General features: G+C 38.7%; 1 protein-coding gene across 4 annotated transcripts in view; it reads left to right on the top strand.

Annotated features, from left to right (window-relative positions):
* UBE2F (ubiquitin conjugating enzyme E2 F (putative)) overlaps nucleotides 1-17394 on the top strand; it is a 207545-nt gene that overhangs the window by 114029 nt on the left and 76122 nt on the right. For all 4 annotated transcript variants that reach the window (XM_070933181.1, XM_070933182.1, XM_070933179.1 and 1 more), the window contains one exon: nucleotides 13626-13696. In XM_070933181.1, the coding sequence (XP_070789282.1) occupies nucleotides 13626-13696 (71 nt within the window). The remainder of the gene's footprint in view (nucleotides 1-13625; nucleotides 13697-17394) is intronic.

Here is a 17394-nt window from a genome sequence, read left to right as displayed (position 1 = left end):
GGCAAAGAAGGAGAAAAAGAAAGATTGATAAATGATGGCAGCTGTGGTAGCAACATGGAGTCACCTGCTACTTTTACTCCTATGGCAGCTGCTAACAAACTTTCAGCTGTTTAACATTTCCTCCTGAAGCGGCTGCCAAGGTAGGAGAAAGAGAAAGAAGAAAAGGAAGAAAAAGAAGGACTGAAGAATGGCAGCAGTGGCATAATGCATGTGCAGGGGCACCTGTTACTTTTACTTCCATGGCAATTGCTGATGAACTATTCTTCCTGCGGCAGCAGCTAAGATAGAAGGAAGAGGAGGAGGAGAAAGAGATGGAGGAGGAGAAGAATGAAGAGAGTGCTCATTACTTCTTGACAAGGTTTCTAAATCCAGATGCTCAGATGCCCAGGTGGCCAAAAAGATTTGCATAACAGTTTCTAGTCTTCTTATTCTCCTACTCAGAAACATAATGAGGAGGGTAATTCTAATAGAACCATTTGTGCCTCACTAAAGTGGGGTTTCTAATCTGCTAGAAAGGAAGAACTTCCTTTAAGATTATCGGTCTGATCTCTTCCGATTGACATCTTGGAAATGGAATAGATTAAAGATCAAGTTCTTAAGACATTGCTTTATCTAGAATACTTCTTTCACAAGGTCAATTGGAAAATCTTTCTCATATGGTTTAGGACAGAGGTGGGTTTCAGCAGATTCTGACCAGTTCTGGAGAACCAGTAGCGGAAATTTTGAGTAGTTCAGAGAACCGGTAGTAAAAATTCTGACTGGCCCCGCCCCCATCTATTCTCTGCTTCCCAAGTCCCAGCTGATTGGGAAGAAATGAGGATTTTTCAGTAACCTTCCCCTGGATTGGGGAGGGAATGGAGATTTTGCAGTATCCTTCCCCTGCCACGCCCACCAAGCCACACCCACAGAACCAGTAGTAAAAAAATTTGAAACCCACCACTGGTTTAGGACCATGGGCAAGTGCCTTCCTTTAAGAAAATCAGTGAAATTTTGGGATTTCTCCAGAAAATAGTCTGGAAGCTTCTGGGAACTCATATGTAAGTATTAGGGACTGCTTGCAGTAGTATTTTGTCCTAGAAAGACAAAGAGTATTACTTTGATGCTTCACGTTGAGAGATATTTTTGATATATTTTGATATTTCTGACCAATAATATGAACTAGTTTTGATGGCAGTCATGGGTATAACACTTGAACCATTTGTTAAGTAGAACTTGAGGTTTCTTATTTTTAAGGCTTTTCATTTGGTAGTCAGGCTAGAACCTGACTTTTTCAGACATCAAGTTTTGAATTTTTCATAAGGATAATTAGATGCTCTGGCCTGCTTGCTGTTTTAATATCAATTATGTAGTCAGCACAAGAGATACTTCTATTTTCTTTTTACTCTAATCCTTCTCAACAGCATGTGCTTTGGCACTGAATATTCTGTCCAGTGCAGGAATCCTCATATCATGCCAGACAAATGGCTGTCTAGTCTTTTCTAGAAAACCTCCAATAATGGTATGGATGTTTTTGCATGACTTCAGCATGCAAGCTGATCCACTGATTGATTTTCATATTCAGAACATTCTTTTTCTCTAAAATTTGGATCTCTCACTGTTTCCATCCCATTGGTTCTTATCTTACACTTGGATGCTGTGGAAAATTAATCCATGTGCTCTTTCCTATGATAATCCTTTATGTATTGGAACGCTGCTATCATGTCTCCCCTAATCCTTCTCTTCTTTAGGATAAACATACTTAGTTTTTTTAACTGTTCTTCATAGGATTTAGCCTCCAAGCCCTTTACTATCCTTGCTACTCTTCTATACGCTTCTTCCAGTTCTTTGGCATTGTGACCAGAATTGGCACAGAATAGTATATTACTTCCTCTGATCTTGACATAGTATCTCCCTTGTTGTAAGCCATTGACTGTTTTCGTACCTGCAACATATTGCTGGCTTATGCTTAATCTTTTTAGATCCTTCTTGCAAATATTACTGTTAAGCTAGTTATCAGTGTCTTGTATCTATGCATATAGCTTCTCTTATCTGCATGCAGAATCTTACATCTCTTGCCATTAAACATTTTGCTGGATAGGACCCAATGTACAAGTTTTGATCTTCAGATTCTACAAGAGTTCTTGTCTTCTTTCAAGTGACATCTAAAAGAGAAGAGATGTGTAAAAAATTCTTTTAAAGCATACAGTAGAACCTCTGGTCACGAAGGCTTCTGACCACGACCAAATTGGGTTCCGACCAAAAAATTCACAATTTTTTTCCTGTGGCCGATTTCCCCTTCTGCGCCAATTTGTAAGCGCCAAATTTCCAAAATTAGGTTTGGGTTGTGACCAAAGTTATGGAATGAATTATGTTATGGAACGAATTATGAATCGGGTTGTGACCAAAGTTATGGAACGAATTATGGTCGTGACCAAAGGTTCTACTGTATTTTTTCTCTTTTTAATATAATTTTAATGAAAATGTTTACTTAAATAAAAAAATAAAAAATGTATAAAAGACAGAAAGAAGAGTAAAAGAAGAAAAAAAGTAAGCAAAAGTAAAAAGGAACCAATCTGTTAAGGAAAAAGAAAAGAAAAAGAAAAAAAGACTATGACTTCTAACTATCATTACAGCAATTACAATCAAAGTTATTATTTTCCCTCCCTTGTAAACATAACCATGATCCTTTTATCATCTTCTTCAACACTTTTTCAATCATGCAGTCTAAAATTATTTTAGCTCTTTCCATTTTCATTAAATCATTAAAGGTTCAGTATTCCACAAACATACTTGTTATTTCATCTTCTGTGGTGGGTACTATATAATTTCTTCATTTTATACACATAAAATAATCTTGCTGGCTAATGAAATAGTATCCACTTTTGTAAATTCATCTGTCATAACCAAATATATTATTCTGGAAATCCTCTCCTTCCTCCTATAACTTTCACTCCTTTGTAGTAATAACTTTTTCTTTATTTCAAATTTGTAATAATAAACTGAGTAAAAAAAACAAAAGGTTTTTTTTAAATGTCCATAATATTTTAGTCCTTTTCAATTACTCCAATACTCCATATTACTGTAACCACATGAAGTTCCCAGAACTTCTTGTTTCCCTTCTATTTATTTATTTATTTATTTATTTATTTATTTATTTATTTATTTATTTATTTATTTATTTATTTACCACAGTCAGCCAATTAGCTTCCTTGACAGGTTTAAACATTCTTCTTTCTTTCTTTCTTTTTTGCAATTTTTTTAAAAAAAATTTTAAAATACACAGACAAACATACAATACATCTTTTCGGGACAGAGCATTGATCCGGTCATAAATTTGTTCAGCTTTTTGTTCCATCTTTAACACAATTTTATGTATTCTATTTTTGCCATAACATTTATTTCTTAATCTTGGCTCACATATCTCAACTATTATCATTTTATAGTAAGCTACTCATATTAACTTAATCAAAACAGTTACCCTTCTATTAATCCATTTTAAATCTTAATTCAAATAATATCTCATAATACATTTCACAATTCTTACCCTAAATTCTCACTATACAGTTCAAACGTATTTATATTTCTGAATCTTATTTCAATTTCTAAAACTTCCCTACATTTTATTATTATTTCATATACTATTCATTAAATCTTTCTTTAGTTATTACTTCATCAAATTTAAATCTTATCTCTAATCTTAAAAATATACCAATAAAGTTCTTAATTCAAATAATACAACATAATATAATTCCCAATTATTTCCCTAAATTCTGTCTATTTAACAATACCATTTATATAAAAGCCAATTAAATAAATCTTATTTAATTAAATCATAATTCTATATTGTTTCAATTTTCTTTTCTTTTTTGCTTAGATAAATGTATTGTTGACAATATTCAGATTATTACAATTGTTATAGGTATTTAAATGATATCCCAATTATTATATCCATCAATTTTCTCAAATAATACCATCCAACAACTTAATAAAAATTAATTCATTATGTCCATTAATATCTTTTCTTTTTACATAATCTAATTTTCAAATATTTTAGCTTCAATCCATAATTCAATTCTAAGTATCTGTAACATATTCTTCTCTCATTTCTATCTTCCTTTCTCTCTTCCTTTTTTTTATTTTTACCCTTTTCTTTCCCCTTTTTTTCTTTTGTGTTCTAACTTCTTGAGTTCACCTATTTTGCCCTATCTGTCCCATTGTTTCCCCTCTCTTTTCTCTTTCTCTTGTTTTACCATTATTAACCTCCATGTAATCATTTTGTAAATCAAAGACCTGGACTCTTCTATTTTGCCCTATATTTCCTAATATTTTCCAACCTTTTTCTCTCTTTTTTGTCATTCCACTATTAATCCCAGTGTAATCATCTAAGCTTTTTGTGTTTTTTCTATTCCATCTCTCTATCCACCTTTGTCTCTTCCCATCCTCTTTATTTTTCCCATTGTTAATTTCAATCTCCTTTTTATTGTTACTGTCCTCATGTTCAGTTAATTTTACATAATTAATCACATTGTCTTTGTCTTCTTCTTTGTTTTCAGTCTCTGCATCTTGTATCTCTGTGTTTAAATCTTTGTCAGATTGAACGTGTTGTATTTCAGTTATTAAGTCCTCAGATTTCGATTTTCCATGCAACAATGTCTTCATTTCCCTTATTTCTGTTTTCAAAGTCGAATACATCATTATAATCATCTCTCTGATTTCTTGCTCCATTTTACTCTTTCCAAATTAGTCTTATTCCAATTTTAAAAGTCTCGTTAAAGATCTCTTTTTCTTTCTTCCCTCCAAAGTCAAGCCGTTTGCAAACAGAAAAATCCTCCCCCAAAGTTCTCACCACTATTATCTCAAACAGAGTTCAGAATTTTCCAAAACAAAAGTTACAAGTTGCATCGTTCTTTTCTTCCTGAAGATGTCTCTCTACAATCCACAATTCTTATAGGTAATTTAACATGGTATCCATTTTGTATCAGTTAACAATTTTAATAGTTTCTTTTCTTCTCTTTCACTTTAAAAATATCCACTCAATCTAGTCCAGTCCCAATTAAACTTCTTCTCTCTCTTTTTTTTCTTTATATTTGTTCAATTTATACAAACACTTCTATTATAGGGGCTTATTTCAGTTCTCTTTTGTTTATCTTAACCTTCAAAAAAGAGGAAAAAAGGATCTGCTTATGTTTTCCAATCCTTTTTCCATATTTAGGGTTATTCTAATCTTTGATGTTCTCCAAATAATTTCCTTCCAAAAGTCAATTTTCTTTTTGGGTTTTTATCCCTTTAAATTCGGCTTCTGACCTCCTCTTTTTCCCCCCTGTGCCCTTTAGCCGCTAATTTCTTGCTGGGGTTTTTCCAAATTTAAAAGCTTTTTAGTGCTGTTATTTCATCTGGGTTGGCTGTCACTCACCCAACTTCAAATCTCCGTTCCTTTCACCGCTTCTGCTCGTTGCTTGGCCTGGTTGCCCCACCTTTGTGACGGCCGCAATAGCTGCCGCCCCTGCTGTTGATTTAGAGAGAAATTCCTCTGACCTTTGAGGAACTTGCCTGTTCCTCTCGGTCTCCGAGGTGCTTCTCCTTCATCCCTGGTCCAAAGACCGCTCGACAGTGGTTTGTCAGTCCGGGTTTTCGCAGAGCTCATCGGAGCCCGCTAATTCTCTGACTGTCTCGCCACAACGCTTCCGGTGATCCTCAACATTCTTCTTTCTCATGCAGAGATACATTAAAACAGTGGTGGGATTCACCAGTTGTAACAACTGGTGCGCATGCATGCCAAACTTGCGCTTCCGTGCATGCTCATTACGATCAAAGGTTACCTTCTACTGAATCCAGAGTAAAACAGCTGAGGTGCAGCAAACCGCTCTGCTGCGCCTATCAGCTGGGCTTAAAACAAAAGAAATATAGGTAGGTTATAGTGCGCCCATCTGATCATCAGAGCAAACCAGTTCGCTCTCAGCTGATTGTTGGAGCTACCGGTATGCCTGAACCGGTGAGAACCAGCTGAATCCCACCCCTGACATTATCTATTTATTTAATTTTAAAAATACTTTAAATAAGACAATATTCCAAATTTAACTGTCCCTTTAGTCCATCTTTTTAACTTTCTCATTCATGGTAATCATGGTAAGCATTTTGCTTTTAATTCTTTATCTTTTTATAAATTTTATTAAAAGTTTTACAAAGAACATAAAATTAACATATACTAATGAAATGCAGAAAAGAGAAAAAAAAAGTTCAGAAAGAAGAAAAGAGACTTCCAATTTTCTTTGCAATAAATATACTGTGAATACAATTATAAAATTATCTCTTACTCTAATTAGAAAACTTATTATTTTATATTATGCAGATTTTTTTCTAATCATTAAAACCACAAATCATAAGCACATTTTTTTCCATGAAAAAAGTCTATAAGGAATTTCCAGTTGCTTTCTCTTTAAGTAAAGAAGTTAATTTAGCCATTTTGCAATTCCATCATTTTCACCATATTACCGTTTTGTGTATTATTGAACTTTTTCACTTTTCAACATATAAGTAGTCTTGCTACAATTCTTTTACGTCTTTATAACTGGTTCATTCCTTTTTACTTTGTTCTTTCCTGGATCAAAGATACAACAGTCATTCATATGGTCCTAAGTGCTCTGCTTCTCTGAAAGTCACTTTACACTTTAAATTTGCTCCATCCACAAATTGGATCATGTAGATTCAACAGGCTTCATTCAGGGCTTTGAACATGGTGTCTTCTTCTGGGCCTCCTGGCGCTCCACTTTAGATTCTGCAGGCTTCCTCACTTCCCTGGAGCTCATGTGGACTTATTCAGAGAAGCTCTGTTAGTTCATGCATATTGCCCCAATGTTGGCCTTTCCTCTCTATTATCCCCACTGTTTTGCAGAGACATGATAGGTTTGCCATATGTCCACTTGGAAGACTTGAAGCAGGGGTTCCCGACCCCCAAGCCATGGACCAGCACCAGTCCACAGCAAGTCATGAACAAGTGCAAGCCCGATCTGCACACATGCAGGATCCAGGCAGCAAGTGAAACCACACACCCCAAGCCATGGAAAAAACACTCTCCACGGAACCCGTCCTTGGTGTCCAAAAGGTTGGGGGCTGCTGACTTGAAGGATATTTTTTCAGTACTGTAATTATATGGATTAGTGGAAGTAGCCTTTTAAGGGTATCCAGTACATTTTCTTTTTTTTTTTTAATTTGATTTATATGCCGCCCTTCTCCGGAGACTCAGGGCGGCTTACAATGCGTTAAGCAATAGCCTTCATACTTTTTGTATATTTATACAAAGTCAGCTTATTGCCCCCACAAACTGGGTCCTCAATTTACCTATCTTAGAAAGGATGGAAAGCTGAGTCAACCTTGAGCCTGGTGAGATTCGAATTTACAGTAATTGCAGACAGCTTGTGTTAATCACAATGCTTTCAGTCTGCTGAGCCACCAGGCCCCTTAAAGGCTATGTTGTTTTTCAGGGATATTTTTCAGTACATACTATTTGAAAAGTTGCTCTATGAAATGAATAAGATAAATATATAAAAATATTGATACTTTTTGTAAATGAGATCATCAGAATGTAGTAGTAGTGTAACTCATCTTTTCTGCATCCTACCAAATCTGAAATGCCTTACAAGACGTTGAATTTTTTTCCCCCTGAACTAAATGTGGTTTGGCTCATAAAAAAGATGTCAAATATTGCTTAAGCTATCAATCAAATGATTTGGGCACTCCAATTCATTATTCCAAAATATCTCCTTTTTTGCAATAATTAAAGTGCATTTACTTTCAGAAGTCTTTTCCAACACTCACATTGTTTCTAGAATTGCAGAGGCTGCAAGGGCATTGAAGCTAAACAATGTATATATCAAGTATTTTTAATACCATTCAGCATTCTTCATAAATTATAAAATCTCAAAAGCTTTAAATATGTTATTACTTGATCATTAAGATTAATGATCCCAGTATGTCCCTTACAGAAAATGTATTGTTGGCCATTTTAAAATAAGTTCTTGCTCCAGTGTGTCAATTTCTCATGAAAGAAAAAAAATCAAAGTTTTGCCTAATAATGCCCAAACATGTTTAACTTCCACCTGTGCTGGGAAAATAGGAAAATTCCTCCTGAAGTTAAAATGCATTCATATTTTGAATCCAATAAAAAACTATAGACACAGCAAGATCAAATCATTTAAGCAATTAAATCTGAACCTTTTCACATGCCATTTGACACATCCCGGAATGAATGATTCATGATTCAAATTCACAGGTATCTGGCTCATCAGTAGGGACTGTGAGAAAGATCTAGGTATCCTAATGGACAACCACTTAAGTATAAGCCTGCAATGTTCCACAGCTGCCAAAAAGGCCAATTCAGTCCTAAATTGCATCAATTGAGATATAGTTTCAAGATCACATAAAGTGATAGTATCTCTTTATACTGTACTGGTGAGACCACACTTGAAATACTGTGTCCAATTCTGGTCCCCACAATATCAAAAAGGTTTTGAAGCTCTACAGTGTAGAGAAGAACAACAAATATAATAAGAAGTCTGGAGTCTAAATTATGCGATGAATGCTTGTGGGAACAAGATATGTCCAGTCTAACAAAGAGAAAGACTAGGGATGATATGATAGCAGTCTTCCAATGTCTTGAGGGTTTGTCACAGAGAAGAAGGGATTGACCTATTCTTCAAAGGACCTGAGGACAGGAGAAAGAGTAACAGGTAGAAGTTTACTAAAGAGATCCAATCTAGGATTAAGGAGAAATTTCCTGACAGTTAGAACAATTAATCCATGGAATGGTTTGCCACCAGAAATTGTGGGTGCTCCATCACTTGAAAATCTCCAGAAGAGATTGAACAACCATTTGTCTACAATGGTAAAGGGTTTCCTGCTTGAGCTGGGGGTTGGACTAAAAGACTTCCAAGGATCCTTCCAACCCTGTCAGTGAGAAAGAAAATGACTGGGAAGATATAGGAGAGATTATTTTGATTTTTTAAAATATAATTAAATATAATTCAGATTCAAAATAAACAGCATAGCAGTGTAAACACTAATAACTAAGCAAATCCTTAAGGGGGGTTCAGAATAAAAAACTGGGAATTTATTTTATTTATTTATTAATTTTATTTCTATACCGCCCTTCTCCCGAAGGACTCAGGGCGGTCTACAGCCTAATTAAAAACACAACGACAGACAATATTTAAAAATAATTAAAATTATTAAATAATAGGCCCAATTTATAAAACCCCAAATTTAAAATCCCAATTAAAACCAATTAAAATCTTTATATTGATAGCCCAGCCTGGCGGAACAATATGGTTTTGAGGGCACAGCGAAATACACGGAGATCAGAGATTTTGCGAATTTCTGGGGGGAGTTCATTCCAAAGGGCAGGGGCTCCCACAGAGAAGACCCTCCCCCTGGGTGTCGCCAGCCGACATAATTTGGCCGATGGCACACTGAGGAGACCCTCTCTGTGGGAGCGGACTGGCCGGTTGGAGGCTACTGGTGGCAGAAGACGGTCTCGAAGGTACCCAGGTCCAATGCCATGGAGCGCTTTAAAGGTGGTAACCAACACCTTGAATCGCACCCGGAAGATCACTGGGAGCCAGTGCAGCTCACGCAGGAGGGGTGTCACGTGGGCGCAACGAGTTGCGCCCATAACCACCCGCGCGGCCGCATTCTGGACCAGCTGGAGCCTCTGGGTGCTTTTCAAGAGGAGCCCCATGTAGAGAGCATTGCAGTAGTCCAGTCGGGAGGTGACAAGGGCGTGAGTGACTGTGCGCAAGGCATCACGGTCCAGAAAGGGCCGCAACTGGCGGATCAGGCGAACCTGATAGAAAGCCCCCCTGGCCACGGCCGTCATATGTTCTTCTAAAGACAGCCGATTGCGGGCCCTCTCTGTGGGGGGTAAAGACTCACCCCCAATAGTCAGCGATGGTACCAGCTGACTATATCGCGGCGCTGGAAACCACAGCCACTCGGTCTTGGAGGGGTTGAGTCTGAGCCTATTTCTCCCCATCCAGACCCGCACGGCCTCCAGGCAGCGAGACATCACATCAAGGGCATCATTGGGGTGGTCTGGGGTGGAGATGTACAGCTGAGTATCATCAGCGTACAGATGGACTCTCACCCCAAAACCACCGATGATCTCACCCAGCAGCTTCACATAAATGTTGAACAGAAGGGGCGAGAGGACCGACCCCTGCAGCACTCCCCATGCAAGGCGCCTCGAAGTCGACCTCTGCCCCCCTGTCAACACGAACTGCGAGCGGTCGGAGAGGAAGGAGGAGTACCACGGCAAAACGGTGCCCCCTATTCCTAACCCCCTCAACCGCTGCAGCATGATACCATGGTCGATGGTATCAAAAGCCGCTGAGAGATCTAACAGGACCAGGACAGAGGAGCAACCCCTGTCCCGAGCCCTTCAGAGATCATCCACCAACGCAACCAATGCCGTTTCTGTGCTGTACCCCTGCCTGAAGCCCGACTGGTATGAGTCCAGATAGATAGCTTCATCCAGGTGCCCGGGCAGTTGTTGTGCCACCACACTCTCAACAACCTTCGCCACGAAACGAAGGTTGGAGACAGGACGGTAGTTGGCTAATTCAGCCGGGTCCAGCCTCTTTCAAGGCAGCGGGAAAGGCACCCTCAGAGAAGCACTTATGAACCCCTGGAGCCAGCCTCGTGTAACCTCCCGGGAGGCCAGTACCAACCAGGAGGGACACAGGTCCAATAAACATGTGGCGGCACTAATCCTACCCAGAACCCTGTCCACATCCTCGGGAGCCACAGGATCAAACTCCTCCCAGATATCGCAGTCAGTGACCTAAAATTTAAAACAACATTCTTCAGAAGAGAGAGAAGTTATAATATTTCCCCCTATGGCTAATCTCTTTCTAAAAGCCAAGGAAAAAGTTCCATTCAGATGTCTGTGGCCATCTGAAAATATATTCATTTTCTAAACCATGAAGAGCTTTAAACCAGCACCTTGAATTGCACTTAAGAGTCAAAAAGGAGCCAGTGCAGTTTTCAAATTATAAAAGGGTTATATGGGTGTACTGAAGCATGCCTATAACTAACTGGGTTGCTGCATTCTGGATCAGTAACAGCTTCCACATGCTATTCAGAGTCACTTCTATGTAGAATAAAAGCTAGAGGTGACTAAGCCATGACTGACTATGTTTAGTGCCCACCATTCCAGGAAGGATTATAATTTTTGTACAAGATACTCTTAACCATAGTTGCCATTTGCTCATCAAGCAAGTGCTGTAACTCGGGAGGATCCCCAAGTTACACAACAATTCTACATGGGGGAGTATTTCTTTGTTTAGAACTGAACATGTTCTAAGTCGGATGGTTTATGAACTCTAAACCTTTGCGCCTTATTAGTATTAAGCCTCAACGTGTACCTCTGGTATATCAATTTTAAGGTATCTTGGAGCACTTGGACACCATCAGTTCATTCACTCAAAGTCAGAGTATAAAGTTGGGTGTCAGGAGTGGACAGGTGATACCTGACCATGAGTTGATGGATGATTTCACCTGGTGACTTCATGTAGATGTTGAATATAAATGAAATAAATGTTGATCACTGTGGTATCCTATAACTGAGAGTTTTGCATTAAAGTATTGCATTCTATAAACATTTTCATAGGCCTTTCCTATACAAACCTGTTCATCTTTAAAAAAAAAAAAAACAGGTCATATTGCTTTGTTGGGTTACTTTTTGTTAAAAAGCAGAACTTCAGGGTAAAACTAAAATAAAGGTACAGTTTAAAAAGTAATAAGGCCAAAGGAAAAGTAAGTGAGAAAAGGAAAAAAATAATCACAGCGGTGGAGGAATGGAAAGTGAAGAAGTCAGAATTTACAGAAATGGCAAAAGTGATTTAGTCAGAGAAAAAACAATTTTTTTTCTGAATGTTTGGAAACCTTGCTAAAAGAAAAATCAAATAATCTTCAAAAATATGAATTTCACAGAAAAGTAAGATCTGCAAGATTCCTTCCAACCCTATTATTTCTAGGTTCTGTGATCTATGGATCTGAAGATTAAGAAAGTTGTGGATTAAATGAGAGGCTGAAGAGACTTGTATTGCATCAGGGGAATAGGGAAAATAAAATTACAATTATCTGTTGAAAAGCTTGGAAGACATTCATAATATTTAATCTTTCCCTCGTTTAAATTTTTTCACACTTTCTTATTTCTTTCCTTTTTTCTTTTGGTTTGTCTTCTATGAAAAAAAATTATAAATTTAAAAAGATGGGAAGAAAAATCATAAAATTATTTGTAAATTATAAATATTTTAATTCAGTATTAAGTTTGTGATTTTAAAGAAAAATACAAACATTTAAAGCACCTATATTTTTAGCATAGAATGACATTTGTACAAACTTTATTATGAAAAAAACATCATGAATTAATTGTGATCATAATTCAATAAATTTATCCTTCATTGCAGAGTTTTCCGAACTCTTACATTAATTTTTCAGACAAAACAGCAGGAATTGAAAATCAATTGAATCAGTTTCTTCTGTTGTATCAATTTATGTATGTTAAGGAATATAGACATTAAACCAATAGTAGGATTTGTGCCAAAGAGCTGGTCAGAAGTAATATTTTAATATCAAATGAGTCAATACCTTCATTCCTTCACAATCTACATTTGGTCCCTTAAGCCCATTAAAATTTATGAAAAATTATATTCATCTACTTCATTTAATTGTAATTAAAGCCAATGTTGTTGTTTAATTGTAATCTTAATCTTAACCCACCCGCCCCTGAAGATAATTTGGGTTTCTTATGTTGCAGCACAGAATACTTGTTAAATTTATTTTACCAAGTCATCAAAACTGATTATGAAGATAACCCAAAGGTTTACAATAGACACTGCTAAAATTAGACAATATAAATTGTAGCTGTTCTAGATTTTGTTAGCAAATTTATATTCCAATTGGTACAAATTACCATATTCAGTGGCATGGCCAACTTTTTTGTTCGGTTTCTGATGAATCTTATGAAAATCACTCAATAGTGCTTCAGATTAAAATACAATATATAACACATTAGTAATTACAATTCTGCTATAAATTTTTGTATCTTCCCATTCCTTATATTAAACAGAACTATCCTTTGCTTTTAAAAAAAGGATGATTTAGGAATGAAGGTACAGAAGAAAAGTAAGGAGCCAAAGAATGTTTTCATTTTTTCCAAACTTCTAAAGTAAGTTTTAACCAAGCTTTAAGGGAATAGATACTATGTTTAAAGAAGTCAGAAATCACATCACCCTAACCAGAACTGAGCCCAGTGCTAACTTGATTTGTATCCATCAAATATCATTTAGTTTCCTAATAATATGAGTTGGCTTTAAGTGAAAGACATTAAAATGTTTCTAATTTGATATATGTAAACCTTTGTCATGCTTTTGTTAATAATGCATGGTTTGCCCAATACTTTATTTTTATAGCTAAGTAGAAAATTAAGAAAAAATATGTTAGAAGGGGCGGGGATAGGAATTGTCTGTCTTTTATGTATTTTCATGGAGCTGAGATACACACTGCATAGAAGAAGGTAGGGAGATGAAGAAGGAGCAATTTGCCTTTCATATATAACAAGTTGTAATCTCTGTTTTATTCTTTGACAGCCTCCAAAGGTAAAATGTTTGACAAGAATCTGGCATCCAAATATAACTGAGACAGGGGAAATCTGTTTGAGGTAATTCATTATTTAAATAGTTCAGTTTTCTTTTATTACTATTTTATCAAATATGTACATAAAAGGGGCAGGTGGGTGAAGAGCATATATAAGTTTAAAAAGAAAATGGAATGCCTAATACTTCTAGAGGATATTTTTTTTTTGCTTCAGTCTGTTTGATCAACAGTTGAGCAGTTAATTAGCAGCTAATTCAGTGGACAAAAATTATTCAAAAGGTATATTAAGTATAGAGGTAACCATCTACCTGCTTCTACACTCTAGTAATTGTAATTTTTCTAAACTAAAGCATTGGCTTTATCTGATCTTCTTAAATCTATTAATTATTAAATATGCCCTTCTGAAATAGTAAATTACTTTCATCATTTTAAGGAAAGAACAACATTAATTGTGTACATTCTTATAAAGAAAAGGACAGAATTTTATGAAAATTAGAAAGTGGTTGAAGAGAGCTGAATGACAGGAAGAAAGTTAAAATAAAGGGAAGGAGTCACTATATAACTTTTAAAAGAGAAAGATCAGATATAAATTTAACAAATGGAAGGAGGGAAAGAGAAAGTGAATGTAACACAGTATACTGTTATGTCTTCCTCTATGACTAGGAGAAGAATGTTATAACCATCTTTTGCTTTAAAAAAGAGAAATAAATGTGATAGTTTATAAAATAGACAACCAATATTTTACATGAATGAAGGTGAATATACATGTTCCAGGATAATGTTGCAGAATCTAATCTGGGTTGGCCACCAGGGCCAGAGGCTTAGTCTTCCCAGCTTTCAGACTTGTTTCTGGAGCCCATCTTCAGGGAACTTCTTTCTAGCAGAGTGTATGTTTTGGGCTATTGTGTGTGTGGTATTTATGTGGTGCCTGTTGCATGTGGCTTTTTAGATGTTGATTGGACTGTTGATGACTGGCTATTAAGTCATTCGCTGTTAAGTCTTCTGCCTTTAAGTACTTGATAAGATGGTGATAAATCAACACTCCTGTTGATTAACGAGGTGCCCATTTCCCTGGCTTCAATCACTTCCCTGGCTGCTCATCCAACAATCTTAATAGCTGCAAAATTGAATGTATGTCATTGTTCATTGCAGTGTGAGGCTACTAATGAGTTTGAGTCTCCTTGTCTGACTGCTCTCTAGTGTTCTTGCACTCTGGTTGTTAATTTCCTCCCCAACTGTCCTACATAGAGACAGGCAATCCATGCAGGGGATTCAGTAGATTACATTGGAAGTATCTCCCACCTCCAAGCGATCTTTACAATGCATAATTTGTCCTCGTATGGTAGCCTCTGGGTGGTGTGCAATGTCCACTTGCAGATCTCAGAGGTTGTGTTCTACAGCTTCTGAAATATTTTTGATGTATGGGAGGGTATGCCATGTGGTTGGTGTTGTACCTTGTTTCTTCCTTTCTCTCCCCACCGCATACATCTTGTAACAAATGATTGTGGGTACCCATTCTTCATGAATTGTTCATGTAGGTGCCCCCAGCTGTTCAGCTTACTGGGTACTACAGTGGGTTCTCACCAGTGGTGGGTTTCTACTGGTTTGCACGAATCAATAGCGGTAATTTGGCCTGGGTAACGGTAGCAACCGCTGGCTGGCCATGCCCCCAAACCGGTCGCCCGGTCACCGCTCACTAACCCCACCCAACCCTCACCTCCCAGGCGGCTTGGCTGCCTAAGCTGCCTTCCCACGTGGTGCCTGCCCTGCGCCCCAACTGAGTTGCCTCCTCCTGCCTATAGGTAAGTCCCGCTAGGTTCACCCCTCCCCGGAGCTTGCTGCACCCCCCCTCCACAGTCGCCACTGAGCTCGCGTGGCTGGCTAAGCCACCACCGCCTGGCACGGCACCATTCCAGACCGCGCTGACTGCAGCCTAGCTTGCCGTGGGCCCCCCACTGTCCTCACCTGTTGTGACCCAGGCCCAAGTAAGTAGTAGGAAAATCAGTCAGTGAAAAAACAAACTTTATTTGAACAGCTGAGAATTACTTCATTCCCAGCGTTGTTCAACCAAATTAAAGCAAATTCCTCCCAACACAAATTCCTCAGTCCTATCGCAAACCTTGTCCAATTAGGCAAACTGCCAAAGGCCTTTCTTGGCAAACGTTCAGAAGTCACAGATACAAAAATAAATACAAGACGTAGATGAAGAAGGCGAAGCTACCAACATTGTTTTCCGGCAAAGCCCAAACGCTGTTGCTGGTCTGTTTTAAGCCTTATGGGAGGGGTCAATCATCCCTTGGCCCTACTCCCAAGTTGTCCTCTTTGCTTTAGCTGCTCTTGGCTTCTGGCAGCTCTTCTCATGCGTGCATTAGGAACAGGCTCCTCCGGTTCCTCTGTCTCACTCCTATCAGTTTCTGGAGGCTCTGGAGTGGCCCATGGCCCAGGGGTGAAATGTAAAATTTGTTAAAATTAACTTTGCAAATGCAAAAAAACACCACAACACCACCAACGGACACCACAACACAACAGACCACAATACCACCAGGGTCATGACCTTACCTTCCTCCCATGGCTGATGGCAGAGGGGAAGGCATGCCAGTGCCCACGAGGAACATTGTTGTTAAGGAGGATCACTCCTCGGCCCTAGTCATGTGTTTTCAAGTCCGGACTATTGCAATAGCTTTTCACTCCAAGCAGCCCAGGCTTGAAAACGCATAGTTGGGGCCAAGGAGTGGTCCTCCTTAACAACCTCCAAAACTGCTCCAAGCCTCGTGGGTGCTGAAAGTACCGGCCTTCAACCTGGCTGTTTCTCTGTGCCTGGCTTTCCGGATGGGTCCCCAAAGCGCTGTGCTGCAAAAGATGCTCCCCCAGCAAGAGAGCAATGGAGAGAAGCAGCTGCTGATCACATGGAGCATTGTTCTCCAGTGACCTGTTTTCTCTCCACCACTCCCTTGCTGGGAGAGTGAAAGAGTGTTTCGCAGCACAGCGCTTTGGGTTCTGTAAGTCCCATCCGGAAAGCCAGGCAAAGAGAAACAGGTTGAATCCTGTTTCTCTCTGGAGCAGAGCTTTCTGGATTTACCAGGACCTAAAGCGCAGTGCTGCGAAAACTCTCTCTCTCTCTCTCTCTCTCTCTCTCTCTCTCTCTCTCTCTCTCTCTCTCTCTCTCTCTTTTGGAGCACTGCACTTTGGGAATCGGACTCCTGTAAATCCCATCTGGAAAGCCTGCGGTTTCCCACAGCCCCGAGGGAGCTGCCTGGAGCTCCCCTTTCAGCCGCAGCCGTTGCCCCCTACTTGCTGTGACCTCCTCCCCATTCCCCCCTCGCTTTTCCATTTCTGCGCCTGGATTCTGCTTCCTACACCTTCTTCCCCATTCTCCCCTCGCTTTTCCATTTCTGCGCCTGGATTCTGCTTCCTACACCTTCTTCCCCATCCCCCCTCGATTTTTCATTTCTGCGCCTGGATTCTGCTTCCTACACCTTCTTCCCCATTCCTCCCTCGCTTTTCCATTTCTGCACCTGGATTCTGCTTCTTACACCTTCTCCTCCCCATTTCCCCCTCGCTTTTCCATTTCTATGCCTGGTTTCTGCTTCCTACACCTTCTTCTCCATCCCCCCCTCGCTTTTCCATTTCTGCGCCTGGATTCTGCTTCCTATACCTTTTTCCCCATCCCCCCCTCGCTTTTCCATTTCTGTGCCTGGATTCTGCTTCCTACACCTTCTCCCCATTCCCCCCTCGCTTTTCCATTTCTGCGCCTGGATTCTG

This window comes from Pituophis catenifer, unplaced genomic scaffold (assembly GCF_029215685.1).
Source record: "Pituophis catenifer annectens isolate HBS135680 unplaced genomic scaffold, rPitCat1.0.hap2 SCAF_1, whole genome shotgun sequence".
In the NCBI taxonomy this organism is placed as follows: Eukaryota; Metazoa; Chordata; class Lepidosauria; order Squamata; family Colubridae; genus Pituophis; species Pituophis catenifer.
Note: the sequence above shows the minus strand (reverse complement) of the source record. Positions and strands in the feature narration are given on the sequence as shown.